The sequence below is a fragment of the Ahaetulla prasina genome, chromosome 1 (assembly GCF_028640845.1).
Source record: "Ahaetulla prasina isolate Xishuangbanna chromosome 1, ASM2864084v1, whole genome shotgun sequence".
NCBI classification, from domain to species: Eukaryota; Metazoa; Chordata; class Lepidosauria; order Squamata; family Colubridae; genus Ahaetulla; species Ahaetulla prasina.
The window spans coordinates 48,033,357-48,047,941 of record NC_080539.1 but is presented as its reverse complement, the minus strand read 5'-3'; the positions used below and the strand labels follow the sequence as shown (position 1 = coordinate 48,047,941).

Sequence of the window (14,585 nt, the reverse complement as noted above, 5' to 3'; positions counted from 1 at the left end):
AAGTGCACCACAGTATACCCATTTAACATTGCTGTTTCATGAGCTGCACTGGCTCCCAGTAGGCTTCTGAGTACAATTCAAAGTGCTGGTTTTCACCTAGATGGCATGGGGCCAGGTTACTTGCAAAACTCCATATCCCTACAAGATTCTGGCCATCCCATTAGATCTCACTACTGATCTCACAGCAGAATAGTACTGCTCCTAGTTCCCCTGGGGAAGCAATGTCATATGAGGGGTTTTAAGAAGTATGCCTTGTCTATTGTGGTGCCTGCCTTATAGAACAGCCTCCTACTAGAAATTTGGATCGCCTAGCCCTAGATCCTTTTGACCTTGTAGAAGGCCATGAAGACCTGATTTTTCCCATGATTATTGAGGCTGGGATGTTAATGGATCCTATCACATGTATGTGGGACATGTTGATAACTCAACAATGGCAGAGCTTCTAATGTCCTTGGAAAGTTCTTAGAAATTCAGGGAGATCTTCAGAGATGTATCTGCTTTGAAAGTCTATGTTGAACTTTATACTTCACTATGTTGAACTTTATAACTCAAATACCCAGAGTTGGCCATAGGAAATGTTTTATGACATTTTGTATTATGTCATACATTTTTAAATCAAATTTGGCAAATTTCAATTACCTAGGAGTTATGGGTCCTGGATATTGAACGTATTATATGGTCTGTAAATTAAACCATATGAGATACCTCCTTTCAAAAGGTTGTACACTATGATACAGTGTTTTGCCCAATTAAAGTTACAATAATTCTTGTAATACTATAGACTTAAATGCACAATAAAGACTAACATTGGTCATGCTTACTACCTAGATTTTAGTCAGTACCTTTTGGCCCATTTGAGAAAGATGAGTGAGGAAAAGAGAGTGTAGTTCAGTTTGGGGTGATCTCTTGACTGACAATGTTACGAATTCAACTCCTAGAATTTCTAATTCAAAACAGATTCATGTGACAATGAATAGATAAGATCATGCGCCTGAGACAATGTTGGAATTTGAATTTGAAATGAAATTCCCATGACATTGGCCATTAACAAAATGCAAATCCTCATTTGGGTAACAAGCCTCTTGAATTCCTAATGCTCTATTTTTATTTATAAATTCAACCTGGAGACCTATCACATTAAGAAATTACAGCCATGAAACCATACTTTTTATCCACTTCTCTTCAGATTGCAAAAATCCAAACAAATATTAGATAAAAGCAGATAATTAACATTTCTGTATGCCTTTGAGGCCGATAGTGGCTATCCCAATTTTGAAGCCTACATCTGGTAAGTTACTTAATTACTATGTCATTCATTACTTTGTGAAACAAATAGGATAAAGTTCCAGTTTCCATGTTTGTACTATATTCCCCCAGAACAAAAATGCAAGAAACTGAAACAGTTTGTTTATAATGGAGAAATAGTTTTTCTCTATAATGCAGGTGGTAAACAAAGCAACATGTAATATTGCTATCCTAAAATGCTATTAATATCAATAGAATTTTTACTTTTTCCTAATTACGGTATTTTAAGCTTTCTAAATAAAGCTTTCTAAATAATATGTTCATAATTTATTATCACATTGAAATAATAGAGTGTATCAAGATCTATAAGGTATAAAAGAGAAAAAACAATGTGGTTGAAACTATTCTGATACAGTAGTGTTAACTCATCTAATTTGGTCCCTCCTCAGATACGTTAGACTTCAACTCTCATTAATGTATTCCCAGATGAAGGAAATATTTCTCATAACTCATCTAATTTGGTCCCTCCTCAGATATGTTAGACTTCAACTCTCATTAATGTATTCCCAGCTGAAGGAAACATTTGGTTTCCACTTTCTTAGAACTGATGTTGAGCAAGTTTCTGAATCATCAAAGACACCGAAGTTTTGTCCACGTGATATAATCAATTATCACAAGATTTTATATTCAGATTTCAGAATGCATAAAACAAATGCTCTGTTCAAAGGTGTAGCAGAGAAGTTTTAAAAATCTGTCAGAAAGCCACTGTAATTAACATTCAGTGTTCACTATCTGCTGAGTACACAAGTTGATTCATTAAATATAATTTTCACTCTGCTACACAGAAAGAAAAAGGGTGTTTTAATGTCTATCATCAAGTAAGACTGTCTAGCAAGTCCATCAAAGGGAGCATGTAAAATTATACAGCAGCAAACAAGTTGGTATAAACATTGCCAAGTGTGGTGTAATATTTCCAAAGATTTCTGCACATGAAAGATGGATCAAAGTGTGCAGCAAATGCCAATGGAGGAGCTGCATTGCGAAGTGCAAAGCCAGCTGTGACACTCTACATATGTTTATATGTTTACATTAAAGTGCAATAGCAGACACTTCTTATTAAACATGCAAGTAATTTGCATTGCCCATGGGAATAGCACAGGAATCTGACTTTATGTCCCAAGACATTTTTTTCTTGTCATTGCTTACAGTCAATGCCTACAGATGATTAACTTTTTTCTAGGTATTTTCTGAAAGTAAACACTAGCTTCAAATTTTGACTTTTCTATCATAAATCAACGTGCAACCACAATGTTGTGTTTTATGCATCTAATCTATAAAGAATTAGATGTTTCTACCAAGTCACCTTAGAAATTTATTAGTACTAAGCTGGTATTAATGAATCAGTGTACTTTAAAAAACCTTGTTATGAAGAACTTAGCTTGATGAGAGTTGGGAAATTTATGAAGTGTAGATTTTCTACAGACTCCAAATGAAATTCCCTTATGTTTACTAATCCTGAAGGAAACTCCAATGCAGCTATAACATACTGAAAATCAATGGAAAAACCAAACATAGGATTTCACACCAAAAAAATAAAGTAATAAATCCACTAAAGATAACATGTGATGACAGAAAACAACATTTACCTCAAATTGACAAAAGTAAACATGAAAATAAAAAGGCATGAGATTGTCTCTTTTTGTAGTATCTCTGGAGAATTCAAAAGCTTGCAGGTTTTGTTTCATTTCATTTTGTACAGTAAAAGTATTATCCAACTCTAGATTTTATTTTTGTGTTCTTTATAGACCAACATTTTTGGATTAAAAGCCATTATTAATGTTTTGAGACAGAAAAAAATAATGAAAATGTAATTATCACATTGAGAAAAGCAATTTTCTTTTGCATTGACCTGTTAACTCCTGGCAATTGCCTGGACAAGCCCCTGCAGGTTTTTTGGCAATTATCAGAAGTGTTTTTTCATTGTCTTCTGACTGAGAGAGAATTACTGGCCCACTGTCACCCAGCTGGCTTTGTGCCTAAGGTGGGACTAAAATTCACTAGATTCTTAGCCCAATGTATCAGCCACTGCACCAAACGTATTCTTGTAAAAAAAACATACTTGTGCTTAATTGTACAATCATTTAAAAATGCAGCTAGTCTTCAATGATGACTGTAATTAGGGCTGGGAATTGATCGCTGACTGTTGTGAAACAAAAAATAACAATTGTGCCTACTTATGACAGAAGTTCCTCCCGTTCCCGTTGTAGATATAAGTCAATCACATGCAGTTGATAAACACATCAAATGACCTCTATTTGCAATCCTCCTGGTCCTTCAGCAGTTTCATTTTAGAGAACAGATGATACAAAGATAAAAATTAAATTGAAAATTATTTATATTTAATTCATATATAATACTGTCTGGATCTATAGTTCCCAAGCTGTGCTCTGCAGTGTCACAGGACAGCATAGGATATTTTGAATTTTCAAGGGAAATATAACAGTATTCAACATCAGTCACACATCACAAGTCAGTAGCATGGGGGTGCTTTGAAAAAAACTTACTGAAGCTGTAAGGGGGCTGTGAAGTGGGAAAGCTTAGGAACTTTGGTTCCAGACATTTAATGGAGATTCTAGGAGCTCCACCCAAGGCTTTCAGATACCTTAGATATAATATTTTTCTCATTCCATTATATACTTGTGAACCTTGAAATCAGAATATCTACTTGGATCTTCAAATCTATTCTTAAAGTACAGGAAAAAGCTAATTATAAGCAGAGAAACCCCAGAACTACAGTAGTATAAAAATAATTAAAAATGTGTTGCCCTTGCTGGTCATAATTTTAAGCATTATTAGGCAAATTAAGTGTATCAGAAGCCAAAGTATTCAGTAATTCTGCATAAAATTGAGACAAATATACTGTGAGAGAGACAGGAATGGTGATACCTTGACTTGCACTTCACAGAAAAAGATGATGAACCAAGATCTCCACAGTAATTCAGTTTAGATCTGAAAAAAAATCCAGAATGAATTTTAACCCTGGAAAAGCAAACTAAAAAAAAGTAGATTCCTTCAACTAAAGTTCAACTCTTGGTGACTTTCATGGACTGAATCCATGCAGTTTAGTTCACAATATACAAATTATTTGCCACTTAATTTTTCCAGAATTTTTCTTCAACAATGTAGACAAGCATACACCACGGGACTTTCCAGATATTCCTGCATCCAAGTACTAATCAGATCTGATCTTGGTTAATTTCTGATATCAGACAATATTGGTTAGATGCTACTACCTAGCTAATTTCTATGTAGCTTAGCCAAACAAGCTAAGTATTCTCAGTAACATAACTATGATAAAATAATCAGTGTCTCTGTGGTTCTTTTTGAAATGCCACATGTACCAGTTATGAACACCTTATATCTAATGCATATAAAATGCTACAGAGTTGAATTTAGAAAGTGAATATGTTAAGCATTGTATGTTTCAATGGAAAGAAATTTTGACTATAATATTCTGGACCAATGGGAAAAATATATGGACCAAAGGACTGGAATATTCTTTGAACTATAACATTAAAGAGAACTTTTATAAAATGACATACCTGTGGTATTTAACGCCAGATTGATAAATAATTTAAAATGTACAAAGGTCTTTTGAATGTTTGCCAGAAATATAACTGTATGGAGGGTACTTTTTTACCATACATGGTAGATGTGTTAGAAGGCAAACAAATATTGGGAATAGTTCCATGTTTTAATTCAGAAGATCTTTAAAATGGACTTACAATGGAAACCAGAAGTTTTTCTTTAGGACTACTGGATAAAGAAAAAAATTGAAACTTTGTTATTATGTATCTTGATGGCAGAAGAATCCCATATACTCAAAAATGGAAAGAGGCATTGACTCCCAAAAGAGGAATGAACTGAAAAGATTGTGGAACTGGCAGAGATAGCAAAGTTAACTCTGTTCATTAGGGAAAAAAAACCTACCGGTAAATAGTTTTGTTTCCATTTGGAAAATCACCTTCGGACTTTTGAAAGAGAAAAGAAAATGCAATTTTGATTTTGGATTTTGATTAAGTAGATAATGGTTATAGAAATGGTTAGTATTTACTGTTTTAGATAAATAAAAAGTTAGCATTGTGACTGTATTATGTAACATAGCACTGAGAGACACTGGGAGTCATTGCTGTTTTTTTCTTTTCTTTTTCTTTCCTTATTTTATCCCCCTTTTCTTACCCCCCTTTTCTCACTGTCTTTATTCTATTTCTATTTTATATTGCAAAAAAAACCTTTTAATAAAAAAAGAAATGTCAAATGACAAGATAAAATATTTAGAGATTGAAACCTAGGTCCAGGATACATAGTTGTACATAATGTACAACTCTTGTACATTAAAAGGCCATTATTTCTATAGCAAGAAAGTAGTCACACAAGTCGGATTGCAGCACACTTGTCCTGAAAGGAACGTGGGGGGGGGATGTATAAATGGCATTACAAATATTTCAGATGCCTGAAAAAAAAGGTACTAAGAGAAAAGGGCAATCTCTGTTACAACAGATTAAATAGTGAAAAGCCCCTGTAAATATAGGGCTACCAGATGTGGGCTGCAAAAATCCAGATGATTAACAAAATGCAGCAAAATGTTACAAGCTTTTGTATCTTTGTCACTATCTAAAGGTAGTCCGGATTTTGCAGCTCGTATATAGCAGCCATTCCTAAAGAAAAGGGAATTCATTCTAAAAGGGAATGTTCTGAATTGCAGCAAACTCTAATCTTAAAGTAAAGGCTGGCTGTCTTTTCTTGTAAGAAAAGTCCTGAAATGAAAGGCAAATCTGCAAAAATTGCACACTGTAAGGAGCTTCTCTTACCATTTTGCTCACCCTCTTCTGTTATATCTTATAAGCAAGACACACTCCAGTTTGTTCTACTTGAAGTACGAGAATATGAAAAATGGTTTGAGTACAAAATGAAAGGCCAGATAGCTACACGCAGGTGTTCATTCCTGGCTTAAAGAAGTAGTTATCCATTTGATCACTTCACTCTGACATGCCACAATTCTTTTTCAACTCATGGCAAAGGAATAAAATTTGCAGGCCTTGGGCTGGGTTCACACATTGTGCTAAATCATGTGTGTTTATAAATATTTATTAAATCTACAATGGTCACAACATTCTAAGTCATAAACAGTGATATACAAATCACTTTATGACCTAGTATAATGTGTGAAACAAGTGAGAGACAACTGTTCCTCTTACAGGACACCACCTTTATTTTAATACTTTTCAGCAACTCCACAAATATGTTTTGTCCAATAAAAATTAATAACAGAACGCGTAAATGATTCATACATGAAGCAAGCAAGTGACCTCAGTCTGAAAATAATCTTTAGTTGACAACTTTGCACCTGGAGGTCGTTGGCTATCTCATTCCTTTCCATCCCTTGAAGAAACAGTGTTACATCACTCTGAACACCTAACAGAGATAATAGGTGCATTATCTGGAACAGATATGCAGGGTCAGTGCAGCAACTAAATGAAACACAAATTATGCAAAAAATACTCTACATTTTTATTTTAAAAAAAACAAACCAAAAACTTCAGAAAATGGTAAGCATGACTGGTATGTCCAGAAACAAATTTTGGGGATTGGAAGAATCAACAAAGATATCTGTATATGCTCCTCTTATTGAAATGACAGAATTGATTCCTTACTGTAATAACTTTAAAAAAAGAAACAGAAGAGAAACCTAATGCCCTTTATCCCGACAAAACCGTCATTCTCACTTCCTCCCAAATGAACCTTGTTCTGTTTCATAAGGAAGGACAGCAGTAAATGCATCTCACCCCCTAATCGAATGTACAAGTTAAAGACCTGTCAGATTTCAGCCAAATCCAGGAATATGACAGGAAAATGAGCTGCCACAGGATCAGGGTGTTTTCATTTATGCTTTTCTTTTCATTTCTCTTTTTTCACCAATGTTGTCCAGTAAGCCAAAGTCAAAAGCGATGGGATAGGGAATTAATGAGGGCAACAAACTCAGTTTCCAAAGGCAGGCCACATAGACTAGATAGTCAACAGCTCAACTGCATCTTCCACAGCACTTCTAATTTGACTGTCCATCAAAGAATACAAGTAACAAGCTGGCTTCCTGTACCTTGCCTTTGCTGAGGTGTAGTAATACTGAAAAATTTAATTTCAGGTGACCATGATCATTGCCCATTTCTTCACTTCCCCTTCACAACAATATGGATCTTCTTGCAACTCCCATGGGCCACAGCAATTCTCCGTGGTCCAAATACAAGCTTGCAAACCCACAAGACAAATGTGGCTGGAACATGAGTCTGAAGATCCTACAGTTCGTCTGTGCTGTGTGAAAGTGAAGCCAGCTTCTGATCATCATCTTCCTTTTCAGTCTGATCAGGTGACTCTAATGGTTGCATGTTTTCTCTTTCTTGATCAGCCTTGGAGCGTTTTTTATTTTTTGAAGGCTTTTTTGCCTTGCCTTCCTTTTTCTTGGTCTTCTGCCTTGTATTTGCCATGTCTCCTTTTTTCCCAGTCCACGTTTCTGCCAGACAGCCTAGAAAAAAGGACAAGAACAGTTCCTAAAATATCGTCAAACTGCCACTTCCCTCTGTTCTGACTTAAACATCACTCTTTTTCTTTCTCTCTCAATCTTCACAATTTCCATTCAGTTTAAATTACTTGTTCCCGAGACTGCCGAGTTGATTCCAGGTTAATATTTCACAGAACTATTGTGAAGATGTGACATTTAGGAAAGACAGGGCCTAAAAATGCTGTCAATTCTGGTAAACGGATCAAAGGTTAAAACTAAGCATAGCAAAACTTTGCATTATCTACAACTGAAACTATTAACATTATACCCTGATTAAGTCGTCACTTCCTTTTAATTAATGAAATCTACCTATGAATAAAATTGGCTTTTAATTCCATCCTTCTCAGACATAAAGAAAAGAAATTTTAAAAGAAGAATTGTTAAATTATTAAAATTTATTTACCTCTTTTTCCTTAGCAACAAAAATAGGAAGCAGTTCTCAGTGACTATCTTGGTTTTAAGGGTAGTAATTCTTTTTAATATACGTTTTCATAAAGGTCTGAGAAAGGAAATTCATTAATTTATTCTAATTACTCTGATTCGCAAACACTAGAACTCTAGTGTCCAGCCAATCTTAAAATCATTCTAATGTGCCAAAGAATAGGAATCGCACCCCGAAATAAGTCATGGTTTATTTTAATTATAGGGTATGAATTTTAAAAATAGATTATTAAAAAAAAAGAATTAAAAAAACTAAAACTAAATAAGCCACACTTTTTCCCATGTGGCATGAGCAACCAGGCATCATTGTGTTCTTCATAAAGTGTAGTGAAGGGGCAGACGTCTATCTCTTCGACTATGTCAGTTCTTGTTTCCTAACCAGAACACTTTCACTACGTTAAAGGAAGGCCCATGATGGGCCTAGGCAGACTTGGTTACCCAGTTGTTTTAAAGGCTGAACTCAGCATAATTTTTTTAGGAGAAAATATGTGGTTCCCTTTTCTGAAAGAAAGAGAGCGCTATCCATGGAATCCAATGGATTATTATTCCAACCTATTTTTATATCTTTCGTCCTGCCCCAGATGCAGAGTTTGACACTGCACAGAAAAACATGTTTCCCATCTGGGGGGGCGGGGGGGGGAGATGGGGCTGTGCTGCACAAGGATCCCTAGATCCCAGCCACCCACATTAATCAATTCCATGAAAGGGAAACTCACTGGCGTCCTTTCCTTTCAACACATGATTTGCACATAGAAACTGGGAGATGTCTTCTTGTTGATGATTTTTATACCAATCTTCAATCACATCTTCATATTCTTCGACCATTGTCTCACACTAGCAGACAAAGTGAGAGGGAAACCAAAATCATTACAGTACAACTCTCCAGAGAAAGCTACAAACCCAAGGTTTCACACCACATCTTTTCACATCCTGTAGATAATTTCATTTGTTATAAAATAAGTATTCAGGTGCCTCAGAATCCTGTCACTGAAGAATAAGAGAAACAGACCAAAAATAACAGAAGAGAAAGGAGTAGAGAAGTAACGTTTTCAGTATTTTTAGAATTCTAGATTTACATTTTTTATCTTAAAAAGCCTCCTTTTTTTGTAAAGCTGAATCTATAAATGAATGCTAATGCCAATAAAGGTTCAAACGGTTAGGGTTTTGGAACCTAAGCACCTCAAGAAAATGTCTTCTCCTGTCTCTTTTTTCACTTAAATAATCTGTCAAAACCCCTCTTCCACTATTTGATATATACAGATGTCTACGTATGACAGGATCATTTTAGGCAGCACCTATGTTTTAGAATAATGCCTCAGAATTGCTCTCCTGGCCCCTAAAAAATGGAGTCCAGGCAACAGATAGCTCAGCTATGTTAGGAAAGCATTTTGAGGCAAGAGATATGGTACAGTGACAGCTGATTTCCGTTTTTCACTGCTTTTGTTGCGTAAGATTACTTGAAAGGAGAGCTTCTTCCATTTGTGATAAGTCACCCCCCCCCTTACTCAGAAGGTCTCCAGTCTTTAGAAATATAATTTACATTTTTCCCCAAATGGCGATTGGCAGATTAAGAGTTAACCTAGTTAACCTAGTAAACCACTGAAGCTTCAGCAGTCTCCCTCTGAAACAATTTCTGTAAATTCTTTGTAAATATTCAGATTAACAAATTTTAGCTAATGAGATACTTCATTATATTTTTTTTAAAGTAACTGACCATTTAGAAACTTCTTCTTTTTGAGGCCCTTCAGAGCCTCCCCGGATTACATCATATTGAACTTTTGAGGCAGAATAGCAATTATTGATGATATATTTTTTAGAAATGACTTAAGGTATATAAACACATTCAGCCGCATCCATTCTTCTGTGAATTAAAGCCCCAGTCCTCCAAATTGGAAAAGAGGTAGGTCCTACCCACTCCATGTTCTTGCAGCTGTGGAAGGCTAAAAATAGTCAATTCAAAGAAAGGGAAAACCTCAGGCAAAGTTATCTAACATCATGTGGAACTGGGCGGGTATATAAGAACTTTTTTTTAATAATAACAGTACAAAAATAAAGGTTCTTCAACCACCATACCTGTTTCTTAAGATCAGCCACTTCTGCAGAGGTTTCATTCCATAACTCATATGGAATGTCCATCACTACTTTTACTCCTTTGTGCACCAAGTTATGAAGCGTTTCAAAAGTCTCAGATATACCCTAAAATAGAGTGAATAAAGAATACTTTTCCATCAAGGCAGCCAACGTCAAAGGAAAGTGAGGAACAAGTAATGCAAGTTAATGCTTGTAAAAATTATGCAATAAATGCTAGAAGAATTCTAAGTTACAAACCTTTGCAAATCTGTTGCTTCCTGATCTTTCTTTATGCAAATTGTACTCCAAAAGCCTCTTACAGATGTTTTCTGTCACCTCGATCAGTCGAATGTCCCTGCAGACAGAAAAGAATGCTGGGAAATTAAACAATATTTCTGTAGGTCCACTATTTCAACTATGAAAATGAAAACTCAGGTTGCTTTAATTATGGAAGACAAATGGCCAGTTTAATCATCCATTTGCTACCTCCAAGTTTTTTGTCTGCAAATACTATGGGACTTTACTTCATAATTCATGTTTTAGCATTTTGCTTATACCTCAATCCATTCCCAGGATTCCTCTGTGAATCCTAAAGCACTAGCCAAACAAAAACCTGTTGCATTTCTCAACAACCTTGTTCCACTTACGATTTTGTGTACTTGATTTTGGATCCCTTGCCATCCAGAAAGCCATATTTCGTGTCAATCACCTCCTTGGTCTTGCCAGTTTCATCGAAGGAAGTCTTCAGTTCCAAAGCAACATACTTGCAAACTAAATAGTCAAAACTCAAAACAATTAGTAATGGTAATTGTGTCTGCTAATCCGCTATATTACAAATAATGTTCAAATTTCCACCATCTTATGGCAATGAACATATTGGAAAGCAGTCCAGTAGTGTCACCATTTGCAAAACTTAATGACTCTCTATGCATGGATATAATGAAAATTCACATACACATAGTACTAAATACTTTACCAGAGCCACACTTTTGCAATTGGACAACAACAGAAATTCTTTATATAATAAAACAAAATATACATTCTTTGTTCCAATAAGCCCACACAACTAGCTTTGCTGAACTCATTTTCTCAATCTAAATCCAGTTTGCTTTCTTTATACTACAGTGCTACCTACTTCAGAAACCTTAAAAACTCACAACTATGGGCACATACTGTAGTTCTTTCTGTTCCTCTTTTCTTTTTTACTCATCTGGCCCCATTTTAATGACATTTTTTCAGATCCCTTTTCCATTCTATTAATAGCATAAAATTTTAAAATAAAACCCCCAGCCTCCTTTGAAAAACAATCATTTAATGGCTATCATTCACTATAGTAAGAAAGTCCTGTCACAGAATTTATTTTATTTACCAACATTTATATCCAGCCTACTCTTAAACACTCCAAGCAGCTAATAGGCTGCAATATAAAAAACATGATGAGGATGTTATCCCATCATTCCCAGATTAAAATCATTTATTTTACACCACCAAAATAACTTTGTAGCACTAATATCATTATTTTAATGATTACATTAGTTGCCTTGTGGAGAAATGGGCAGTAAACAAATGTAATAATACATTCAAAGTATATAAACATTTCCTCATATTAGGAGTTTCTAAACACAATTAATAGAATAGAATATAATTTTTTTTATTGGCCAAGTGTGATTGGACACACCACTGTCTTGGTGCATATGCTCTCAGTGTACATAAGAGAAAAGATACGTTCATCAAGAATCATAAGGTACAACACTTAATGATAGTCATAGGCTACAAATTTAACACTTAATGGTACAACACTTAATGATAGTCATAGGCTACAATTAAGCAATCAGGAAACAATCAATATTACTCCCTACTCCCTATTTTGTTGCCTGCCCCATCCCGTAAATTATTGTACTATCTCACTGTATGTCACGAGTTAAAAATACCTAGCAATTAGGAGAAGGGATTGATCTAGCGCTGCTGGAGATAAATGTATTACTTTATATCCAAACATTGTTTCACCTTCAGACATTGTAGCATTTTAAAGACTAGAACGTAATACTGTCATTTTCAACAAAAGTAAGACAAGATCGGTGCTCCATTCATTCTCGGACTATCTTTGGAAAAAACATATATAACTGTTTTATGATGCATTTGTATCATCCTCCTAGCTGGACCTTACTAGACAAGAGTTTGCCTTGTCTAAGCTCCTGTTTAAATAACTGCCGCTGCAGATTTGAGACTTTTCATCCACTCCTTCCAGATCCCATCAGCGCTCCTCACTCCGTACTCCTGAATCCAAGCTCACCTTCGCATTTATTGGGTAATTTAACCCAGTCGCTGTCTTCAGCGACGGCTCCCCCCAGCCCAGCCGGAACCAGCAGCAAGACCAATAAAGCACCGACGCCCGGAACCCGCGAAGCCATCGAGGACCTCCCTTAAGGTTGCCACGCCGCCACGGGCACAACAGCCGCACGAACTAATACTCTCAATCCGCCCTCCGCTTCCGGGATCCGCCTCTTCTACTGTAACTATAACAACCAGCTGTACCAACCAATTGCGGCCACACTCGTAGCACGTTCCAACGGACGGCTCGGATTGCTTCGCTCGCCAGCCAATCGAAGTCTCACAGAGCGCCTCTCATTTCCCCAATAAGCGTGCTTTGTTCTCCTCCTTCTACCCTTGAAGTGCTGCCCTCGTTACTCTCTGATTGGCCGGTCTGATTCCGTCCCTGTTTGTTACGCTCACTCCATTCGTTACAAAAGACGGGATGAATGCGGGGGGGGCGGGGCGAAGTGCTCCTTCCTTATTGAGTACAGGGCATGTTGAACCATAGAGTGCTGTACAGTGGTCAAGTTCGGTGTTCTTTCTTTATATTATTCAGGTTTCCCTTTTATTCAAAATAGCAATAAAGAAAATGTGAAATAGATGGGCCTCCTCTTTCTTTTGTGCTTCTAACTAGTTTTGGCCTAAAAAAAATTATAATGCAACTAAATGAGAATTCTGAGAGTTGCAGTTGAATATATCTGGCAGGCAGTCTATTTGGAAATAGGCTCCAGAGACGTTTTGCTGCTGAGGCTGAGCATATCAGCCTGATATCAGTATATCAGCTTTAATTACAATAATACTACAGCAACTAATAGATTTAAACTTAATGTCAACTGCTTTAATCTAGATTGCAGAAAATATGACTTCTGTAACAGAATCATCAGTGCTTGGAATACTTTACCTGACTCTGTGGTCTCTTCTCATGATCCTAAAAGCTTTAACCAAAAACTTTCTACTATTGACCTCACCCCATTCCTAAGAGGAGCATAAGGGGCATGCATAAGCGCACAAACGTGCCTACCGTTCCTGTCCTATTGTTTTTCTTTTCTTCTTCCTATATATATATATGCTTATACCTCCTTATATTTACTCATATGTGTTTATATACTATATAATCTTTTTGTATGATACCTACATATATTGTGACAAAATAAAATAAATAAAAATAAATCACTTGATGATAATTCAAAAGGAAACCAAACATTCTGTATGTTAAGAACTTTATAAAGTCCTTGTACAAACCTGATAATAAGGTTTGTACAATAATATCATGAGCTGAAGAGTGAAGAAACTTCTTGGATGAGAAGTGAACCGTCTTCAAAGAAAAACCAAAAAGTCAGTTGTCTCTTGAAAAAGCACCTGTTGGACAACCATGTCCTGGATGATTGAGAATCTCCATAGACCAACCTGATAATAGGTAACCTGTGGCCAGTGGTAGGATTCAAGTAATTTAACAACCGGTTCTCTGCCCAAATGATTTCTTCCAACAACCAGTTTGCCAAACTGCTCAGAAAGTTAACAACCGGTTCTCCCGAAGTGGTGCAAACTGGCTGAATCCCAATACTGCCTGTGGCCCTTCATATGTTCCTGAATTACAGCTCCTCTTTCACTCATCACTGACTGTTGCGTCGTTGTCATCTAGGGTGGGTCTTCTTCGCTGACTCGTAGGGTCCCCGCAGGGATGCTGTTTGCAAATGGATCAGGCCCTCGCAAGGGTGCGTGTTAGGAACACGGGCTACCTTCCCAATAAAGACTCAGACACCATGGTTCTCTCTGGATGGGGTGAGCCCAGATTGCTCTGAGCGCACACCTTTTATTGAGTAGCAAACAGGTAAAGCATGACTATACAATTGTCACGTAGCAGGTATTGTTATCCTAAGTATCTGTTTCCCCAACTGCC

General features: G+C 36.3%; 1 protein-coding gene across 1 annotated transcript; it reads right to left on the bottom strand.

The window, feature by feature from the left end:
• Positions 1-6,493: 6,493 nt before the first annotated feature.
• On the bottom strand, positions 6,494-12,869 carry CNPY3 (canopy FGF signaling regulator 3). Its single transcript, XM_058165107.1, has 6 exons — positions 12,666-12,869; positions 11,020-11,143; positions 10,631-10,727; positions 10,376-10,498; positions 9,019-9,136; positions 6,494-7,825 (listed from the first exon to the last, which is right to left on the bottom strand). Exons 1-6 carry the CDS (start codon positions 12,781-12,783, stop codon positions 7,599-7,601), a joined length of 807 nt encoding a protein of 268 aa, XP_058021090.1. The 5' UTR covers positions 12,784-12,869; the 3' UTR covers positions 6,494-7,598.
• Positions 12,870-14,585: the final 1,716 nt, after the last annotated feature.